Here is a 20,987-nt window from a genome sequence, read left to right as displayed (position 1 = left end):
AGAATAAGGCTGTAATGTAACAAAATGTGGAAAAAGTTAAGGGGTCTGAATATTTTCTGAAATGCACGCTGTATATCTCGTCCCCACAAATAGTGAGAAAGATCTTTGGGAGGCAAAGAAAAGTCCAAGGGCCAAAGTTGAAGAATTACAGCATTTTGGGGTCACTCAGCCTCCAAATCTACTACTAGAAGCCACCTTCATGCCAATAGGCTATTTGGAATAGCTGCCATAAAAAAAGCCTTTATTGAAAGCAAAATCGCCTGGAGTTTGCTAAATGGCATTGGTACTTGAATTGGAAATGAGTGTTATGGTCAGATGAGACTTAAATAGAGCTGGTGGGTTTGGGGTCGAAAAAAGGATACATATGCAGAAAATAACCTAATTTCTACTTTAAAATATGGTGGTGGATTTTTGATGTTATGGGGCTGTTGCTTTGACTGGTCCTGGGGCCTTGTTAAGGTCAACAGCATCATGAACTGTACCAAGTATCAGGACATTTCAGCCAAAAACCTAGTTGCCTCCACCAGGAGTCTGAAACTTGGCCCAAGTGAATCTTCCAACAAGACAATGACTCCAAGCACACATTAAAATCTCAAAGAAACGGTTAATTGAACACAAAAGCAACATTTTGCCGTGTCCATACTTGAACCCCATTGGAAGCCTTTGGTTTGTATTGAAGAGGGCTGTCAATAAGCGCAAACTGAAGGATATCAAGGATCTGCAAAGATTCTGTTTGGAGGAATGGTAAAAGATCCCTCCCAATGTGTTCTCCAATCTCATAAAGCATTATAGAAAAAGGCTGAGTGCAGTTATCCTCGCAAGGAGAGGGTGCACAAAGAAAACAGGGGTGCCAATAATTTTGACACCTATCTTGTTTTATTTTATTATTATTACTTGTTTAAACTAAATCGTTTTCTCTGAGCAATGATATAAGTATGAAATAATAACATTTCCCAATTTTGTTTAGCATACAATATATTTTTGAAGCATACATTCATAAAACGTCTATACATTCATTTTGTATAAATCCATCAATGTTGATGTTAACGTTTTTCCACAATATTTACAATAAAATCTGTTTGTTCTATTTGATATATTTACATTTTATACATGGCTTTCCCCTCTCACCTGAAGCCGTGCACGCTTCCCTGACAACGCCTGGCCCAGTAGCACGAGGTCACGTGACAACAACATGGACTTTGATTGGACGATGGCGGCGACAATTGGCTCCGCCTGTCCAATCAGAGGCTTGGAGGCTTCCAGGACTTTGCCCAGACTGCCTTGAACATCCTCAAAGCCAACCTGCTGATGCTGTAAAATACACACACACACACACACACACACACACAAACACCACCACAACAACCACACACACACACACACACCACCACACACACACCACACACACACACACACACACACACAACACACACACACACACACACACACACACACACACACACACACACACACACACACACACACGTGAGATTGCTACTGATAAATGTGTGAGACATTGCCAATGGTGTCCCCAATTGAAAATCACTGGCTTGGGTAAACATACATGATACGGGTAGAAGTTGCATTTAGGTATAGTTCTAGGATCAGCTTAGGGACAACGCTACTAAGTATTTGCTTGTTTTTTCTCTCTGCATATTCTTGTGTTTTCTGGGTCTCAAATTCAGAGGGAAACATCCTCCTTGTCTTGATTCACACAGCAAAACAGTGAGTATTTTAATTAAAGTATATGAGTGGTTTTTTCAAGTAGGCACGGATGACGAATGGGTTGTGCTCTAATGGAGCGAGTGGAAGAGAGTTGCTCACTGATACAAAATAATAATATCAAATATTTTGTAATGTAGTGTAGAGGAGAACACACATACATGCACTCACACACCACACACAACACACACACACACACACACACCACACCACCACACACACCACACACACCCACCACAATCCAGCAACAGCATTTGGCCCATTGTTGCTATTGGGTGATTCCACACCAACGTAGGCCGAAAATATTTTTGGTATCTCCGATTGATTTGGCAATTCTGACATAGTAACTTAATTGGGAGGAAGGATGTTTGACATGCTTTTTACATTTGTATCACAGACCATTTTTTAGAAGACCTTGATGAAAGTGGCTATTTTAGGCCATTTTTTAAAAATCTATACATGCCTCCTGTAGAACCCTATAATCTGTGTACCGTACACAGAATAGCCCTATTTTGAGAGCCCATTCACAGCACCGCATCCCCACTTCCGGGACAGAATGTTCCCTGCCTTCTTCAAAGTGGAGACAAGACAAGAGAAGTGTAGACCCACATTTTATTTATTTATTATTTATTTATTATATTTATTTAAAACATGATTCTACTCTGCTAAATGACTTAAATKTACTTTTACATTATGGGGTATTGTGTGTAGAGCAGTGAACCATTTTTTTTTCATCAATTTTAACACTTCTTGGTAAAAGGGCAAGTCCATATTATGGCAAGAACAGCTCAAATAATCAGACAGAAATGACAGTCCATCATTACTTCAAGACATGAAGCTCAGTCAATCTGGAACATTTCAAAAACGTTGAAAGTTTCTTCAAGTGTAGTCGCAAAAACAGTCAAGCACTATGATGAAACTGGCTCTCATAAGGACCGCCCCAGAAAAGGAAGACCCAGATTTACATCTGCTGCAGAGGATAAGTTCATTAGAGTTACCAGCCTCAGAAATTGCAGCCCAAATAAATGCTTCACAGAGTTCAAGTAACAGACACATCTCAACATAAATTCATGGTCGAATTTCTGCATAGAAAACACTACTAAAGGACACCAATAARAAGAAGAGACTTGCTTGGGCCAAKAAACACGAGCAATGGACATTAGACCAGTGGAAATCTGTCCTTTGGTCTAATGAGTCCAAATTTTAGATTTTTGGTTCTAACCRTCGTGTCTTTGTGAGACGSAGAGTAGATGAACGGATGATCTCTGCAAGTGTGGTTCCCACYGTGAAGCATGGAGGAGGAGGTGTGATGGTATGGGGGTGCTATGCTGGTAACACTGTCAGTGATTTATTTAGAATTCAAGGCACACGTAACCAGCATGGCTACCACAGCATTCTGYAGCGATACGCCATCCCATCTGGTTTGCGCTTAGTGGGACTATCATTTGTTTTTCAACAGAACAATGACCCAGCACACCTCCAGGCTGTGTATGTAAGGGCTATTTGGCAAAAAAAGGAGAGYGATGGAGTGCTGCATCAGATGACCTGGCCTCCACAATCACCCAACCTCAACTCAATTGAGATGGTTTGGGATGAGTTGGACCGCAGAGTGAAGGAAAAGCAGCCAACAAGTGCTCAGCATATGTGGGAACTTCTTCAAGACTGTTGACAAAGCATTCCAGGTGACGCTGGTTGAGAGAATGCCAAGAGTGCACAACGCTGTCATCAAGGCAAAGGGTGACAACTTTGAAGAATATACAATGTAAAATATATTTTGATTTGTTCAACAATTTTTTGGTTACTATATGATTCTATATGTGTTATTTCATAGTTGGGATGTCTTCACTATTATTCTACAATGTAGAAAATAGAACAAAKAAAGATAAACCCTTGAATGAGTAGGTGTGTCCAAACTTTTGACTGGTACTGTATATATTTTCAATGACTTCTCAATACTCGGTGGTTGCCATGGCGCACCATAAGCAGTGTTGGGRAATCGGATTCTATGTAATTGTTTTCGGCCCGAATTTGACGTCCTCTCACCAAGTTCCTGTTTTAYGCAAGCACCCAGTACTACTAACTGKTTTTAGTGAGGGGGATGAAAAATGGTAGAAGCGTTTAAAACATTGCATTTCCCCATCGCAGAGTTGAGCATTCTCTGCTCTCAACTGGGAGCAAAATGCATCACTGACCAGGAGTATAAATTCCTGAGAGAATATTGCAGTCATGAAGCCACTGACTGTGTCATTGGACATCTTGCAAGGAGAGGATAACTGTTTCTACGACACTCTACTACTAACCTGGGAAATGTTGTTGTCCAAGACAGTGGCACTGAAGGACTGTCTCTCTCGGATGTCACCTGGCCTGCCTGATGGCATTGTCCAGGTAGGCTTAGATAGTGTTCATATCCTTGCCCTCAATGCCCTGGGATTTGATATATGCAGGCCTACTGCACATAGCCTACTTAAAACATAATAATATTTCCTTGTGGTGGTAAAAAAAATTACATTTAGTGAGGATGCGGTAAATGCTAATTACTGTTCACAGGGAGTAATAAATAGAGTATTATTGTTGAAAGAAGTAACGAGTAATAGGTAATATTATATATWTTTTTAAGTAACGACCCCAACACTGGCCATGGGGCAGCCTAAACAGAGAGCTCTGTAATAATTATTTCGTTTTTAAGTGTTTTTAATTTATTTTTGATCCGCTTTTTGTTTCTGATCATTTACTGAGTCGTGTTTTGACCCGTTTTTATTAAGAATGTATGTATCTGAATGGGTTTGAAGACTGTTGGTAGTTTGGCTTGGCTAGCTAACATTAGCTTTGAATGGGACTGTTGTTGTTTGAATGCCTCAACATCGCAAAAGCAAGTGACTCGAGATGGGAGAGGACTACATTACTGGAAATGGCTTGCAGTAGTGAAGATTGTCAACTACTCTGACTGTTACCAAATGTGTGGCAGCAGTGGCATCACCCAAGTGGGTGCTGCACAAATGGTAGTGCTGGAGGAATAGAAAACTATCTACGAAGCCCAAAGCACGGAGAGGACGTTGGGGTCGGCGATGTGCGCTGATGAGGCTACGGACCTGTCTGTTTCTGACTCCCTGGCTGTGACTGAGATGCTGCCTCCTCCTGACCATCAATGTTTTCTCTACTCCAATCACCAACCGAAGTACTTGAACTGAATAACATCGGACTTCTGAACTTTCTAGATTAGCGCACACACTTATTGACATTTATTTAGTTTTTTTCTTGATGTATACTCAATTCAGCTGCCATGTATACTGAAATAAAACTCGACCTAATAAACTGAGAAGAAGCTATATACACACTGAGTATACAAAACATTAGGAACACCTCCCTAATATTGAGTTGCACCCGCTTTTGCCCTCAGAACAGCCTCAATTTGTCAGGGCATGGACTCTACAAGGTGTGAAGCGTTCCACAGGGATGCTGGCCCATGTTGACTCTAGTGCTTCCTACAAATGTGTCAAGTTGGCTGGATGTCATTTGGGTGGTGGACCATTCTTGATTCACACACAAAACTGTTGAACGTGAACAACCCAGCAGCGTTACAGTTCTTGACACACTCAAACCGGCGTGCCTGGCACCTACTACCATACCCCGCTCAAAGGCACTTAAATATTTTGTATTGATCACTCACCCTCTGAATGGCACACATGCATAATCCATGTCTCAATTGCCTGAAGGCTTAAAAATCCTTCTTTAACCTGTCTCCTCCCCTTCATCTACACTGACTGAAGTGGATCAATAAGGGATCATAGCTTTCACCTGGATTCACCTGGTCAGTCTATGTCATGGAAAGAGCAGGTGTTTCTAATGTTTTGTACACTCAGTAAACTTCAATTAGAATTAACCCCAACTCGAGTGACAGTGGCACTCACCTTGATGGCATCGACCAGGTCCTGTGTGGAGTGGCATGGTGTCGACAGGAAGCTGAGCAGCGCCCCCCACTGTTCCTGGTGGTGTTGCAGGCGGACGGAGCATTGGTCGTACAGACGGTTGTACTCCCCCCAGAACGACAGCAGATCCCCAGTTCTCAGCAGCTCCTCATCCACTTCCTGCACTAGCGCCTTCCACCTGACAGGGGGCGACAGTCTTTTAAACATAATAAAGGGGCAATCTGTGATTCAAACAACAACAAAGTGGGCTGCCTGACAATATATTTTTTTTAAACAACTGAGGCATCTTGTTTTAAAGTTTTTCACTAGCCATATACAAAGCAATATGACATGCTGATGGCAAAACAGAGGAGCGAAATGAACAATTTAGTTTTCTTATTGGTTTAGTGAGATACAGTCGATGGCGCCAAAGGAGTCTTCAATGATGACGTGACACTTGCAGGTTTGGTAGACCCAGCCATAGAGATCCTATTAAATTACTAGAGGTGTTTCTCTATGTCATAAACCCTCCAGGCTCCAGAATGGGGTGAAAATGGCAGCCATATTGGTTCAGCAGAAATCCAAACCAGTCTAATTAGAATGAATAGCATAATCCTGATTTTACTTATGTAGGAAAATAAAACAAAGGCATGTGATATCTCTCTCTCTAACAAAGCTGAGAGTGCTATTATATGATACAATATCAGTACTYGTTGCATTTATAACTTGTCTAAGTCTTATCATCTACTGATTTCACTCAGTGTATGGCTGAGGATTGACTGTTTGAAAGTAATGTTGGCATATTGGCAGTTCATTTGAAAACATTATGGAATCATTCCTCTAAACCTGTCTGGCTAGCTAGCTAACAAACATTTAGTACAGATAGATTCTTCAAATTCATTATTTTACACRATATCTTATCACAGCACTGGCAAACCATGGTTGACCAACTCCCTGACCAAAATKTATTTTTCAAATTAACTGCCAATATGCCAACATTCCGTACATCCCATCGTAARAAGGTTCATGTCTAGTTTCCTAATTCAATGGACTCAGCATTATGACATCATCAACACGGCAGGCCAACTTCCTGATTATTAACAACAGCAGCATTTAAATCTACCAAGACATGCTATTATTGGCTCTTTACAATTTGCACACTCCATGAAGTATGCATACTTTGGGAAGAACCAATAGAGCTCGCTAGCTTGTAGTCCTAAAAAATGGAAATGAGTTAGCATTTTCTACCTCTGGTTCACTGGCCATTCCTATGGGGTTAATTAATGGGGGAAAGAATGGGGTTTTAGGATATACATAAGTTCTGAGGTTAACACAGCCTGAGGAGATCTTATACGTTTTGTTCTATGAGCTACTATCAGTCAGTTAACATGACCTTTATGAATTATGAAGCCTTCATGTGCTTAAAATAAGTCAGTTGCTAACAGGTTGTTAACTGTGAGAGAAATGGAACTACAACACTAGTCGCAAAATGTTTCACATCACCAGTCTATGCCGACCACACAAACTAGTCTACTCTACACTAGTCCACCAAAAAGCTAGTTAGCTTTCTGCTTACCAGCTCGAACAAAATACTTACTTGTTTTGATTACATAAATGTTTCAAAATTCACAAAAAGTGTTGTTAACTGATGAAGATGATCTCATACAACAATACGTATAAGATATCCTAAGCCTGTGTTTACCACAGTTCAACAAAAAAAACATTAATTTCCCCATTAAAGTGGCAGTCTTGGCAGTTTTCTGTCAGACCTTGGTTGGAAATACTTGAAAAATCGAGTCAAGTACTTTAAGCGTTTGTTAGTCTGCTTGGAGTGCCAGATGGGCGGGGTTTGCGGTTTTGGGGGTTTTCTGTTTTTAGTTAAGCTGGGCAAGCTCAAACATGCACAGATAAAGTACTTGAATCGAGTTAAGTATTTGAAACCCATGTTTGATTTCTCAATGGAAAACAAAAGCAAGTGTTTCTTATTGTTATATACATTGTTATATATATTTTCTTCCATTTCGTGCTTACTAAACACGACCCTGCTGTTTGATTATGTCAAATTGCCAAGTCCACCTTAAAAGGGCAATCTGCATTTTCTACATCCATTTTTGAATGTATTGATTATTGACGAATATAACTTGTAAATGCCTCATGAGCTTAGTTCAAATGTTGTACCCCATCAGAACCCCAAATCTAAGTTTGTTTCATTTCAATGTTTGTAAACAAAGTAAATGTAAACAAACTCTTTATAGCTTCAAAACATGGTTAAAACTATAATTTTGATATTATGGATGGTCAGTCCTTGCATCTATAGCTCTGTCTATGAATTTGAGAGTGGTCACATTTCTCCAGCCTTATCCCTTAGCTTTTTACTGGAACAGGAGCAGGGAGGACGCTTTGTTATTGTTTCAACTGCTGATTGCCCCTTTAAAGGTCCAGTTAGCGGTGGTACTGACTGTGTTCTCTCCTCCTCAAGTCTCTCAATAAGGAGTTGGGCCGCTCCAGGACTGATAGCGTCCGACAGGCCTGCGTACGACTGGTCCAGAGCAGTCCACATCTCCGCCCCCATCCCAGCCTCCTCCTGGAGGCACTGTGGACAGAGAAACGCCATAGTGTAAACAAACACTCCCTTTCCAACTCACCAAACCAAACAGCATTTCATGACAAAATCTCGTACAGTATTGAGGCACGCTGTATATGGGAGATTTAGGTTTGGTAGCTTTACATGTTAGGAAGATATAGGCTTTCCTATACATCTGGCACACAATGTGTTTATGTCACATGTCCTATACCCACACTTTTGGGTTGTCTACAGTAGCTCAAGGTTAGAGTTGTGGTATCTCTTTCAATCATCTTTTAATTCATATTCATCTACCATTACAGTGGATTGTAAAATATCGGACCCTGTATCAGTGGTTAATGTTTGAGACAGAGAGGTTTCAAAACAGAGAGTCGGAACTGACGAGCACTTCTTGTATCGGCTGTTTAGCAGACAAACTTGTCCCTTGCTGGTAGGTTTTTTCTGAATCGCAATACATTAGCTATCTTTGAGACAGTTTCTTAAGTAGCTGAATATGTCGTCAACAAATAGMCGGGAAAGTGACAGAATGACACATTTCCATATTTGTCAAAAAGGACTTCATTTCAAAGGAGTGCTGTACTGCACTGTGTGCACTAAATGTGGACAACATAGCTAGCTTGGCGGTCATGACATGCTAACATAGCGTGCTCAGGCATTTCTATGGGAACCGTCCCTTGATATGTCTCTTCTTATATGGTTGACAACTTCATCACACTCACCTGTAGATGCTTCACATGCCTTTTGACCTGGTGGGAGGAGAGGAAGGGACCACTGCTGTGTTCCAGACCACAGCGCAGCTTAGTGGTGTAGAATGAAACATCACCCAGCTCCTTCTCAAATTGGCCCCACTGAACTAGCAACCGCTGGAGAACAGGCCTCAGGCTCCCAACCTGCAGGGTTGGGAGAAAATACTGATAATGCCCTTTTCACACTTTCATGCTGACCCGAAACAAGCTGTGTTGGCTTGGATATTTAATTTTCACAATGGCTTTTTCAGTATGGTTCCAGAAACTATGGTAGATGTGTAGCAAGGCCTGCTCAGTACAGCTTGGTTTTGCTCGACTCAGTTTATCTCAGTAGTGTGTAAAACCCTTATATATCATATTGTATGACACATAACATGCCAGAGCAGTGGAAATGCGGCAGCAATGGGGTCCTGGAGGACTCAAGTGTTTGCAGGCTTCTCTTTCAACCCAGCATGAAAATACAATAAAAAATGTTTGTGGGTTTTCCTTGTTTTTTTATATGGGCACACTTAACAAATAAAACCTTGAGTAAAGATAGAATCATGCATGAAGTAAACAGCAATACTGAGTCGAATTCCACAACAACTAAGAGCATTGAAGTATGAGGCTAAACTTCTCCTCTGTTTTGACCCCATAGCTATCACTTTGTAGCAGCGTGAAGTGCACCGGTGCACATGCGGAGATAGTCTGTGTGACTGTGTGAGAGCAAAGACTTGCATCATGCTCATCTGAATACAGGGCCTATCATTAGTATTCACCCCTCTTGGATTTCTTCACATTTTATTGTGTTACAAAGTAGGGATTCAAATGGAGAATTTTAATTTTTTTATCACGATCAGATAAGTTTTCACCCCCCCCTTTGAGTCAATACATGTTAGAAACACTTTCGGCAGCAATTACAGCTGTGAGTCTTGTTGGGTAAGTCTCTAAGAGCTTTGCACAGTTGGGTTGTGCAATATTTGCGCATTATTATTTTCAAAATTCTTCAAGCTCTGTCAATATAGTTGTTGATCATTGCCAGACAGCCATTTTCAAGTCTCGCCATAGATTTTCAAGATGGTTTAAGTCAAAACTGCAACTTGGCTACTCAGGAACATTTACTGTTTTCTTGGTAAGCAACTCCAGTGTAGATTTGGGGTTATTGTCTTGCTGAAAGGTGAATTAGTCTCTGGTGAAAAGCAGACTGAACCAGGTTTTCCTCTAGGATTTTGAATGTACTTAGCTCTATTCCGTTTCTTTTTATCCTGAAAAACTCCCCAATCCTTGTCGATGAAAGGCATATCCATGATGCAGCCACCACCATGCTTGAAAATATGGAGAGTGGTACTCAGTGATGTGTTGTGTTGGATTTGCCCCAAACATGGCTTTGTATTCAGGACAAAAAGTGTATTCCTTTGCCACATTTTTTGCAGTATTACTTTAGTGCCTTGTTGCAAACAGGATGCATGTTTGGAATATTTGTATTATGTACAGGTTTCCTCCTTTTCACTCTGTCATTTGGATTAGTATTGTGGAGTAACTACAATGTTGTTGATCCATCCTCAGTTTTCTCCTATCACAGCCATTAAACTCGGTAACAGTTTGAAAATCACCATTGGCCTCATTGTGAAATCCCTGAGCGGTTACTTCCTCTCCGGACACTCAGCTAGGAAGGACGCATGTATATTTGTAGTGACAGAGTGTATTGATACACCATACAAAGCCTAAATAATAACTTCACCATGCTCAAAGGGATATTCAGTGTCTGCGTTTTTATCTACCAATCAGTGCCCTTCGTTGTGAGGCATTGGAAAAGCTCCCTGGTCTTTGTAGTTGAATCTGTACTTGAAATATACTATTCGTCTGAAGGACCATACAGATAAACCATACAGATAATTGGGTGTGTGGGATAAAGAGATGGGGCAGTCATTCAAAAATCATGTTTACAGAGTGCAATACTACTGACATTTATAGAATTTTCTGATCTCAAATTAAATCCATTTCAACCCCACTTTGTAAACCAACAAAATGTGAAAAAATCCAAGGGCACTGAATAGTAATGGTAGGCACTGTATCTGCGGTGCTGCTAGTGGCAACGTCATATCGCTGAGTCTCAGTTTAACAAACAAAACYAATTTTAACTAACAAAAAAACATAGTTAACTAGTAAACTTGTGGCCTGTGTCGATGTGTGTGTTAGTCACCTGTTGGTTGAAGTCTGTGCAGACCTGGGTGACTGTGTCTGCAGACCAGGTGTCGCGGACCAGATCCTCGACCTCCACACACACGTCTTTCAGTTTCTCCTCCACAGCCTGAACAGATAGAGGAAGTCACCTTTTGTCAACTGTTCTATAAAGAAACGCACACACTCAGGCATGCGCACACACACMCGTGCGCACGCAAACACGCACGCACATACACACCCACTATTCACTCAATGAAGTCCCCATGTACATACAGTGCATGCAGTGTAGTATCCATGTCCCTTGTTCTGGCTTGTTAAAACTCTCCATACCTCCCACTCCTGCAGGGCCTTGTCCACCTGTGTCTGACTGACAGGTCTCTGCCACTCCCTCAGCCTCTCTCTCTGCCCCACAGCCCAGCTGAGCACCCGTCGCAGTCGCTTCTCTCTTTCTGCGCAGATGCGGAACAGCTCCTCAGCCTGGCACACCTGCAAACCATAGGTATGATACAGACACGAGGGTTGGGGACAATTCCATTTCAATTCRGTAAATTCATGATGGAAAATTCTAATTGGAAATGTCAGTTCACTTCCTGAATCGACTGAATTGAAATGGAATTGATCCCAGCCCTGTCAGGGGTTGAGTTACATGGCCAACGTTGGACCTTTGTTTCTCTCGACAACCCAGACACATGCCACTCTAAGAAAAGCAAACTGCTTCAATTGACAAATTTTGATAAAGTGCTACGTTTTGATTTTGTGAAACTCCTGGTCAACATTTTTTTAATATACAGTGCCTTCGGAAGGTATTCAGACCCCTTGATTTTTTTCACATTTTGTTAAGTTAAAGCCTTATTCTAAAATGGCCCATAATGACAAAGGGAAGACAGGTTGTCAGAAATGTTTGCAAATGTATATATTTTTGAAAACAGAAATACCTTATTTACATAAGTATTCAGACCCTGCTATGAAACTCGAAGTTGTGCTCAGGTGCATTCTGTTTCCATTGATCATCCTAGATATGTATCTTCAACTTGATTAAAGTCCACCTGTGGTAAATTCAATTGATGGACATGATTTGGAAAGGCACACACCTGTCTATACAGTGCCTGTCTATATAAGGTCCCACAGCTGACAGTGCATGTCAGAGCAAAAACCAAGCCATGAGGTCAAAGGTATAGTCCGTAGAGCTCCGAGACATGATTGTGTTGAGGCACAGATCTGAAGAATGGTACGAAAACATTTCTGCAGGATTGACGGTCTCCAAAAATACAGTGGCCTCCATCATTCTTAAATGGAAGAAGTTTGGAAACACCAAGACTCTTCCTAGAGCTGGCCGCCTGGCCAAATTGAACAATCAGGTGGTCAGGTGACCAACAACCCAATGGTCACTCTGGTAGAGCTCTAGAGTTCATCTGTGAAGATGGGAGAACCTTCCAGAAGGACAACCATCTCTGCAGCACTGCACCAATCAGCCCTTTATGGTATAGTGGCCAGACGGAAGCCACTCTTCAGTAAAAGGCACATGACAGGCGGCTTGGAGTTTTTGGCCTGAATGCCAAGCATCACGTCTGGAGGAAACCGGGCACCATCCCTACAGTGAAGCATGGTGGTGGCATCATCATGCTGTGGGGTTTTTCAGCGGCAGGGACTGGGAGACTAGTCAGGATCGAGGAAAAGATGAACGGAGCAGAAGTATAGAGAGATCCTTGATGAAAACCTGTTCCAGAGCGCTCAGGACCTCAGACTGTGGCGAAGGTTCACCTTCCAACAAGATAACGACCCTAAGCCAAGACAATGCAGGAGTGGTTTSGGGACAAGTTTCTGRATGTCCTTGAGGGGCCCAACCAGAGCCTGGACTTGAACCCAATCGAACATCTCTGGAGAGACCTGAAAATAGCTATGCAGCAACGCTCCCCATCCAACCTGACAGAGCTTGAGAGGATCTGCAGAGAAGAATGGGAGAAATTCCACAAATACTGCTGTGCCAAGCTTGTGGTGTCATACCCAAGAAGACTCAATGCTGTAATCGCTGCCAACGGTGCTTCAACAAAGTACTGAGTAAAGGGTCTGAATACTTATGTAAATGTGATATGTTTTTTTATTTGTAATAAATTATTTAAAAAAATGTTTGGGCTGTTTTGGCTTTGTCATTATAGGGTATTGTGTGTCGATTGACGAGGAAAAAAACTATTTACTCAATTTCAGAATAAGGCTGTAACGTAACAAAATGTGGAAAAAGTCAAGGGGTCTGAATACTTTCCGTAGGCACTGTATATTTTTGTTCTTGGAATTTGCAGTTGGCAGCTTACCGCCTTTATTTAGTAAAGTACTGATTACTTGTTTTTTTATCTTGTGTAGATGGTAAAAAGCCTTAATTTGATTGGCTGTCACAATATTGAGCCTGGCTTTATTTGGCTCGCTGTCTTACTCACTTGACTGCCCAGCTTCCCTTCTAGGAGGAGCCAGCTTAAGTTGAGGGCACCCATTCGCTCGGCAAAGAGTGTGCGCTCCTCAGAGCAGCTGCCAGAGTTATCCGACGCTGTCACTGACTGCGGTCCGGACTGGCACAGGAAATCCAGGGTGAGTTGCCCGCTGGCATTGCCTGCCTGGCACCCCTGAGGAATGAAATGACACAACACACACTGGCATTAACACACAGGAATCTCTACTACTCTACTCTACTACCCCACATAAAAAAAACKACAGTTTACTATAGAATACTATAGTACTTACTATAGATTTATACAGTCTGTAGTGAACTGTAGTATACTGTAGAATACTATAATACGCTCTGCAGTATCCCTCAATCGTTTAGCATTTACCATAGAATTTTGTAATACACTACACGCTTTAGTACCTTTCGGTCATTCAAACAAAGCAAATGTTGGATCTGGTGTTGAAACGTATCTATACAGAAAACAGCAACGATCAATGCCAAATACTGTGCATCTACAAGGGAACTACATATTGAAAAAACATTTAATGTTTTGCAAAAGGCCACAGAGTTCTGTGTCTTGTGGACTCCCTGAAAATCGACAACATTGTTCGACAACATTGTTCGCTAAAAAATGCTTGTATGCAATTGAGGAAAAACAGTAATTGCACTTACTATATAATTGTGTACTACATTGCAATAGACTGTCCCATAAGACATTTACCATAGTATACTATAGTACGTACTATAGTTTACCATAGTATACTGTGGTATGTACTATGGTAGGCATGTTTACTATGATAACTTTGTAAATAACCGCATTTATTTATCCATATTACTCTATTGTGCAATGACAATCATGTAAAAAAAAAAATATAATAATGGAACTAGTCCTGTGTTTCTCAATACATTTCTGTGTGGGTGTGTGTGTGTGTGTGTGTGTTTCGTGGGTGTGTGTTAATGTACCTGGTAGTATTGGATTATGTGTCTGAGCTGATCTGCGTCATGGCAGGCCTTGATGGTGGCCTGTCCCTGATCCTCCAGCCTGGCTTCTGTGTCCTCACCCACGCCTCCAGGCCTGACAATACCGGCATGGTGGCCACTTCTCCAGCAGGAGCTGAGGAACACAGAAGGACAGGAAAGGGACATCAAAACTCCAGCATTCAAAAGTGGATATAATGAAGAACTCCATAGTGTATTTGTGTATATAAATGGCATATAACTGTATATACAGTACAGTATCTTCAGAACATTTTCACACCCCTTTACGTTTTCCACAGTTTGTTGTGTTACAGCCTGGATTAAATTAAGATGTTGTTTCACTGGTTTACAACACAAACAAAATACGTCAAAGTGGAATTTTTACAATGAATAAACAATGAAAAGCTGAAATGTCTTGAGTCAATAAGTATTCAGCCCCTTTGAAATGGCAAGCCTAAAAAAGTTCAGGAGTAAAAATGTACTTACAAGTCATATAATAAGTTGCATGGACTCACTCTGTGTGCAATAATAGTTGTTAACATGATTTTTGAATGACTACCGCATCTCTGTACCCCACACATACAATTATCTGTAAGGTCCCTAGTCGAGCAGTGAATTTCAAACACAGATTCAACCACAAAGAACAGGAAGGTTTGAATACCCTTTGAGCATGGTGAAGTTATCAATTACACTTTGGATGGTGTATTAATATACCCAGTCACTACAAAGATACAGGCGTCCTTCCTAGCTCAGTTGTCGGAGAGGAGAACCGCTCAAGGATTTCACAATAGAGCCAATGGTGATTTAAAACGTTCAGAGTTAATGGCTGTGATAGGAGAAAACTGAGGATGGATCAACAACATTGTAGTTACTCCAAATACTAACATAAAACAAGTGAGTAAAGAGGAAACCTGTACTAATAAAAATATTCCAAACATGCATTCCTGTTTGCATAACAGGACTAAAGTAAAACTGCAAAAAATGTGCAAAGAAATTAAGTTTTGTCCTGAATACAAAGCCATTATGAAATTATGTAAACAATCAACACACAACAAATTTAGCATAGTGGTGGCTGCATCATTAGGATATGCCTTGTCATTGCAAGGACTATGGGAGTTTAAATTCAGATAAAAATAAAAATGGAATAGAGCTAAGTACAGCAAAATCCTAGAGGAAAACCTGTTCAGTCTGCTTTTCAACAGACACTGAGACAATTCATCTTTCAGCAGACAATACTAAAAGGCCAAATTACACTGGAGTTGCTTACCAAAAGATGACATTGAATGTTCCTGAGTGGCCAGTTCAGTTTTTACTTAAATACTTGAAATCTTGGCAGACTTAAAAATGCTGTCTGCAATGATCAACAACTAATTGACAGAGCTTGAAGCAACCTCGTCTACGCTACTCTGGTACACAAATCCTACTATAAAGCTAAACCAACAATAACAACCACAACAACGATGCTGCAAAGCTCTTAGAGACTTGCCCAGAAAGACTGTAATTGCTGCCAAAGGTAATTCTAACATGTATTGACTCATGGGTGTGAATACTTATGTAAATTCAATATTTCTGTATTTCATTTTCACTTTGTCATGAGAAAAAAATCTATTTGATCCATTTTGAATTCAGTCTGTAACACAGCAAAATGTGGTATAAGTCAAAGGGCATGAATACTTTCTGAATGCACTATATAGTCAACAATATAATGTAGAGCATGGCTTTAGAAAGACATACCAGTGTAAATATACCATATTTGTATGCTGTTTTMGAATATCCTTAAGCTGTAAATTCGACCACAGACAAAATAAGTGGAAAACATGAATGAACTATCCCTTTCTGCTCTTATCGAGGAGTTTCCCAGTAGCTGACTTATATCCTTCATTTGACAAAACACAGGGGGAAAAAAGGAGAGTTAAAAAGAAAGAAAGAGAGTCGTTATATGCAGCGCTGTGAACTGGCCTTCACTGAGACCACAGCTGCAAGGGGAGGAGAGGGTGCAATGCCAGTGTGTGTGCATGTCTGTGTGTGTGCGTGACTGTGTGTCTGTGTATGCCTCTGTGCATTGTCTGTGTCTGTTTGTGTTGTGTCTGTGTGTGTGTGTGTGTGTGTGTGTGTGTGTGTGTGTGTGTGTGTGTGTGTGAGTATAGGTAATGGGTTTTGATGCTCCGGTGATGCATGCACTGTGGGAGCCAGTGCCAATGACGTGCAACCCCCGTTGTCTGAAGATAAGCTTCTTCTTTCATCTCCTCCTCTCCCCTATCTTCATCAAGTCAGTGAACCCACAACAGGTCATATTGTACATGAAAGAGTTCACAGGGTGAATCCCAAATGACACCATATTCCTTATATAGTGCACTACCAGCTCAAAAGTAGTGCACTAAATAGGGAATAGGGTTCCATTTTGGATGCACMCTCACTGTTCAGTTTGGCACAACGGTCGGCCGTTTGTTGAAAGTTCTGAGAACCTGCTCGGATTCAATGGTGATAGACGAGGTGCCAAATTAAAAACTAGTCTTCGCCTCTTCTCTTTGGTCAGCGAGGCTTGCTCTTCTTTCCTTTTCACTCCTCTCTTTTCCATCACGCTTGGTTTTCCAGCTCTTTCCTTTCCGCGCTGGTTACGTATAGCATTGTTTCCCAACCAGGGGTACGGGTATGTCCGCAGTCTCCATGGGGTATGTGGGAATATATTTGTAAAAATGTGAAGAAAAAATATTACCCCCCAAAATATGTTTAAGTTATCTTGGGCCTCCCGAGTGGCACAGCAGTCTAAGACACTGCATCGCTTTCACGCCCTGACCTTAGAGAGCCTTTTTATGTCTCTAGTTGGTTTGGTCAGGGTGTGATTTGGGCTGGGCATTCTATGTTTTGTTTTCTATGTTTCTTTATTTCTATGTTTTGGCCGGGTATGGTTCTCAATCAGGGACAGCTGTCTATCGTTGTCTCTGATTGGGAATCATACTTAGGTAGCCCTTTTTCCCTCCTTTCAGTGTGGGTAGTTAACTTTGTTTGTGGCACTAATGCCCTGTAAGCTTCACGGTTGTTTCTTTCGTTTGTTGTTTTGTTGGCGACATTTTAAATAAAAAGGAAAATGTACGCTCAGAAGCAGCGCGGCTTGGTGGGTCATGTTTCTCAGCAGTTGGATTAATCGACTGATGTCAGTGAGGAAGCCCAGGTTACTGCGTTTGTGCGATACATTGACATTTCGTAAATTAATGAGCACATTCTGTTCTGCAAGAAGCTAATGGGGAGAACTACAGGTGAGGATGTGTTTCCCGTTATTGAAAGCTTTTTCTMAGAGCACAATCTGTATTGGAAATCCTGTGTTCATGTGCACACGGATCATGCGCGCACGGATCATGCTGCACCAATGCCTAGGAGAGTKAAATGATTAATTGCCCACATAAAGAAGATAAATCCCACTGTATCAATGACAGAGAGGCATTGGCCAGCAAGAAAATKWGTCTTGAGTTACATGTTTTGAATGACAGCCTGGTTATACTACAGCCTGGTTCTACTACACTACAGCCTGGTTCTACTACAAGACACCTGATGCTTCTACTCAGATGCTCATCAAGAGCACAACCAAACAATCAACCAAMCAACCAATCAACCAACCAATCATATCCCCACCTGGTGCAGTCTCTCCTGGGCTATGGGAAGTGCAGACGTGACTTCGGTCCAAGTTTGCTCCAGCTGCGCTAGCTGTCTGCGCAGCCCCGGTGCATCAGCCTCTTTCAGCTGCAGTAGCAATGTGCCCGCCCTGAGCGCAGAGGCCTTTTCAGCGGACCTGGTTTCCAGCTCCACTGAAAACTCCTGTCAAAGAACTAAACGTCAAATCGAACAGCTCCCATACCGGAAATTTCAAACAAAATTCACACATTCAGTTTGCAATTCGAACATTTTCCATGGCATGTGAACTGACTTGATGTTTCCAACACATTTGTAATGTATTTAAGAACCAAAAATTCACTCCAAACTAGCTTTCAGGTGTTTGTGAAAGAAAAGACAGATGGACTGCTACAATTAAATGTGTTTTACAATAAAAGTTGTTATTCTGTGTATCCATACATTTTTCTTACATGTACATTTCCGGTAGGGTCTGGATGACACTGTCTGTCATGTAACATGAATTCCGATTATTTACTACATTGAGCTCCAAATCGTGTCATCTGAAGTTTTTTCCCTAACAATTTTACCAGTAGTTGGATGAGGTAAGTACGAGTGTGCTCCTCGTTTTGAGGTGTGGCGTCGGGCAGACTTCTCCATGTCTTCAGGCGTTCTTTAGCACTGCCCATCCATCCAGTGAGCGACACAGAGTCGTTGTGGAACCTACAAGAGGGAAAACAGGGTTCAAACAGGGTTCGATGTGTCCTTATGCAGAGCAGTCCACATTTATAGTGCCTTCAGAAAGTAATCACACACCCTTGACTTTCCCCCCATTTTGTTGTGTTACAAAGTGGGATTAAAATGGATATAATTGTCATTTTTTGGTCAAATATCTACACAAAATACTMTTTTTGTTTTAATGAATGGAAAATAACTCACTAATATATCTTCATTAGATAAGTATTCAACCMCGAGTCAATACATGTTAGAATCACCTTTGGCAGCACTTACAGCTGTGCGTCTTTCTGGGGAAGTCTACAAGAGCTTTGCACACCGCATCACACACACACCCCAATTGATTAATGGACTGCTGAATGTATMTTTTTTTATCTTGCTTTGTTTGCTCTTTTCAGTATTATGTCTATCTCTGATAAGCTACCCAGGAAAGTGCTGAAAATAGCCCATATTAATATATGTAGCCTTCRAAATAAGGTTCATGAAATCAATAACTTGCTAWCATCAGATAACATTCATATATTAGCCATTTCTGAGACTCACTTAGATAATTCATTTGATGATACAGCAGTAGCAATACAAGTATATAACATCTATAGAAGATACAGAAATGCTTATGGGGGAGGTGTTGCTGTATATATTCAGAGCCATATCCCTGTAATGCTTGGAAAAGATCTTATGTCAAGTGTTATTGAAGTGTWGTGGTTGCAGGTTCACTTGACACATCTAAAGCCTWTTCTTTTGGGGTGTTGCTATAGGCCAAGTGCTAACAGTCAGTATCTAAATAATATGTGTGAAATGCATGATAGTGTATGTGATGTAAACAGAGAGGTCTACTTTCTTGGGGACCTGAATATTGATAGGTTTTCATCAAGCTGTCCAAGAGGAAGCTTCTTACTGTAATCGGTGCCTGTAATCTGGTTCAGGTTATGAATCAACACACGAGTGTATTTACTACCACTACAGGAACAAGATCATCCACATGTATCGATTACATTTCTACTAATAYTGTAGAACTTTGYTCTAAAGCTGTATCCGTACCCATTGGATGCGGTGATCACAATATAGCGTCAAAATCCAGGAAACCCAAAGTTCCAACAGCTGGTCCTAAAATAGTGTATAAGAGATCATACAAAATATTTTGCTCTGACTCTTATGTGGATGATGTTAAAAATATTTGTTGGTCTGATGTGATTAATGAGGGGCATCAATGCATTTATGAAATTGCTTCTTCCAATTATTGATAAACATGCACCTGTTAAGAAACKGACTGTTAGAATTGTTGAGGCTCCATGGWTTGATGAGRAWTTGAAAAACTGWATGGTTGAAAGAGATGGGGCAAAAGGAGTGGCCAATAAGTCTGGCTGYACATCTGACTGGCTTACTTACTGCAAATAGAGAAATTATGTGACTAAACTCAACAACAAAAAAGAAGAAACTGTATTATGAAGCCAAGGTCAATGATATAAAGAATGATGGAAAACACACTTAAATAGCCAGTGGCAGGTCATTGATTTAAAAATTCGAAACTAGTAAGAGGGCCTAGAGAGCGCGTTCCCTTGCGGCTACACTACACTTTACATGTTTGACATTATAGAAGCTTCCATTAAAATAAAACCCTTTTGATTCTATTAGATAGATGGCTCTGAATCGACAATATGGAAGAGGTTGAAAAACCATACACATACGTTTTTTTCCAACACGGTTATGCTGTAAATATATATCAAAGGCTGCACTGAAATCTAACAGTACAGCTCCCACACGTCTTATTATCAATTTCTTTCAATCCAGTCATCAGTACATTTGTGTCAGCCTATCAGTACACTGTGAGTGCGCCTTCTCTGTAAGCATGCCTGAAAGTCTGTGTGTTAATTTGTTTACAGAGAAATAGCATTGTATGGTTGGCCAAAAATAAACTTTTTGCAGACAGTTTTTCTAGAAGCTGGCAGCAAGCTTATAGGTCTGCTGTTAAGAACCAGTAAAGGCCGCTTCTACCACTCTTGGGTAGCATAATTACTTTGCGCTTCCTCCAGACCTGAGCGGAAGAATTATAGAGTCAGCTACCATCCTCGAGTAGCTTTCCATCTATGTTTGTCAATTGCAGGAGGTTT

General features: G+C 41.0%; 1 protein-coding gene across 1 annotated transcript in view; it reads right to left on the bottom strand.

Annotated features, from left to right (window-relative positions):
* syne2a (spectrin repeat containing, nuclear envelope 2a) overlaps positions 1 to 20,987 on the bottom strand; it is a 203,218-nt gene that overhangs the window by 53,773 nt on the left and 128,458 nt on the right. The window contains 11 exon segments of the mRNA XM_070435847.1: positions 1,129 to 1,311; positions 5,631 to 5,826; positions 8,087 to 8,220; positions 8,931 to 9,101; positions 11,140 to 11,247; positions 11,451 to 11,606; positions 13,553 to 13,735; positions 14,521 to 14,671; positions 17,887 to 17,906; positions 18,166 to 18,348; positions 18,732 to 18,864. Of these exon segments, the coding sequence (XP_070291948.1) occupies positions 1,129 to 1,311; positions 5,631 to 5,826; positions 8,087 to 8,220; positions 8,931 to 9,101; positions 11,140 to 11,247; positions 11,451 to 11,606; positions 13,553 to 13,735; positions 14,521 to 14,671; positions 17,887 to 17,906; positions 18,166 to 18,348; positions 18,732 to 18,864 (1,618 nt within the window).

This window comes from Salvelinus sp. IW2-2015, linkage group LG28 (genome assembly GCF_002910315.2).
Source record: "Salvelinus sp. IW2-2015 linkage group LG28, ASM291031v2, whole genome shotgun sequence".
In the NCBI taxonomy this organism is placed as follows: domain Eukaryota; kingdom Metazoa; phylum Chordata; class Actinopteri; order Salmoniformes; family Salmonidae; genus Salvelinus; species Salvelinus sp. IW2-2015.
Note: the sequence above shows the minus strand (reverse complement) of the source record. Positions and strands in the feature narration are given on the sequence as shown.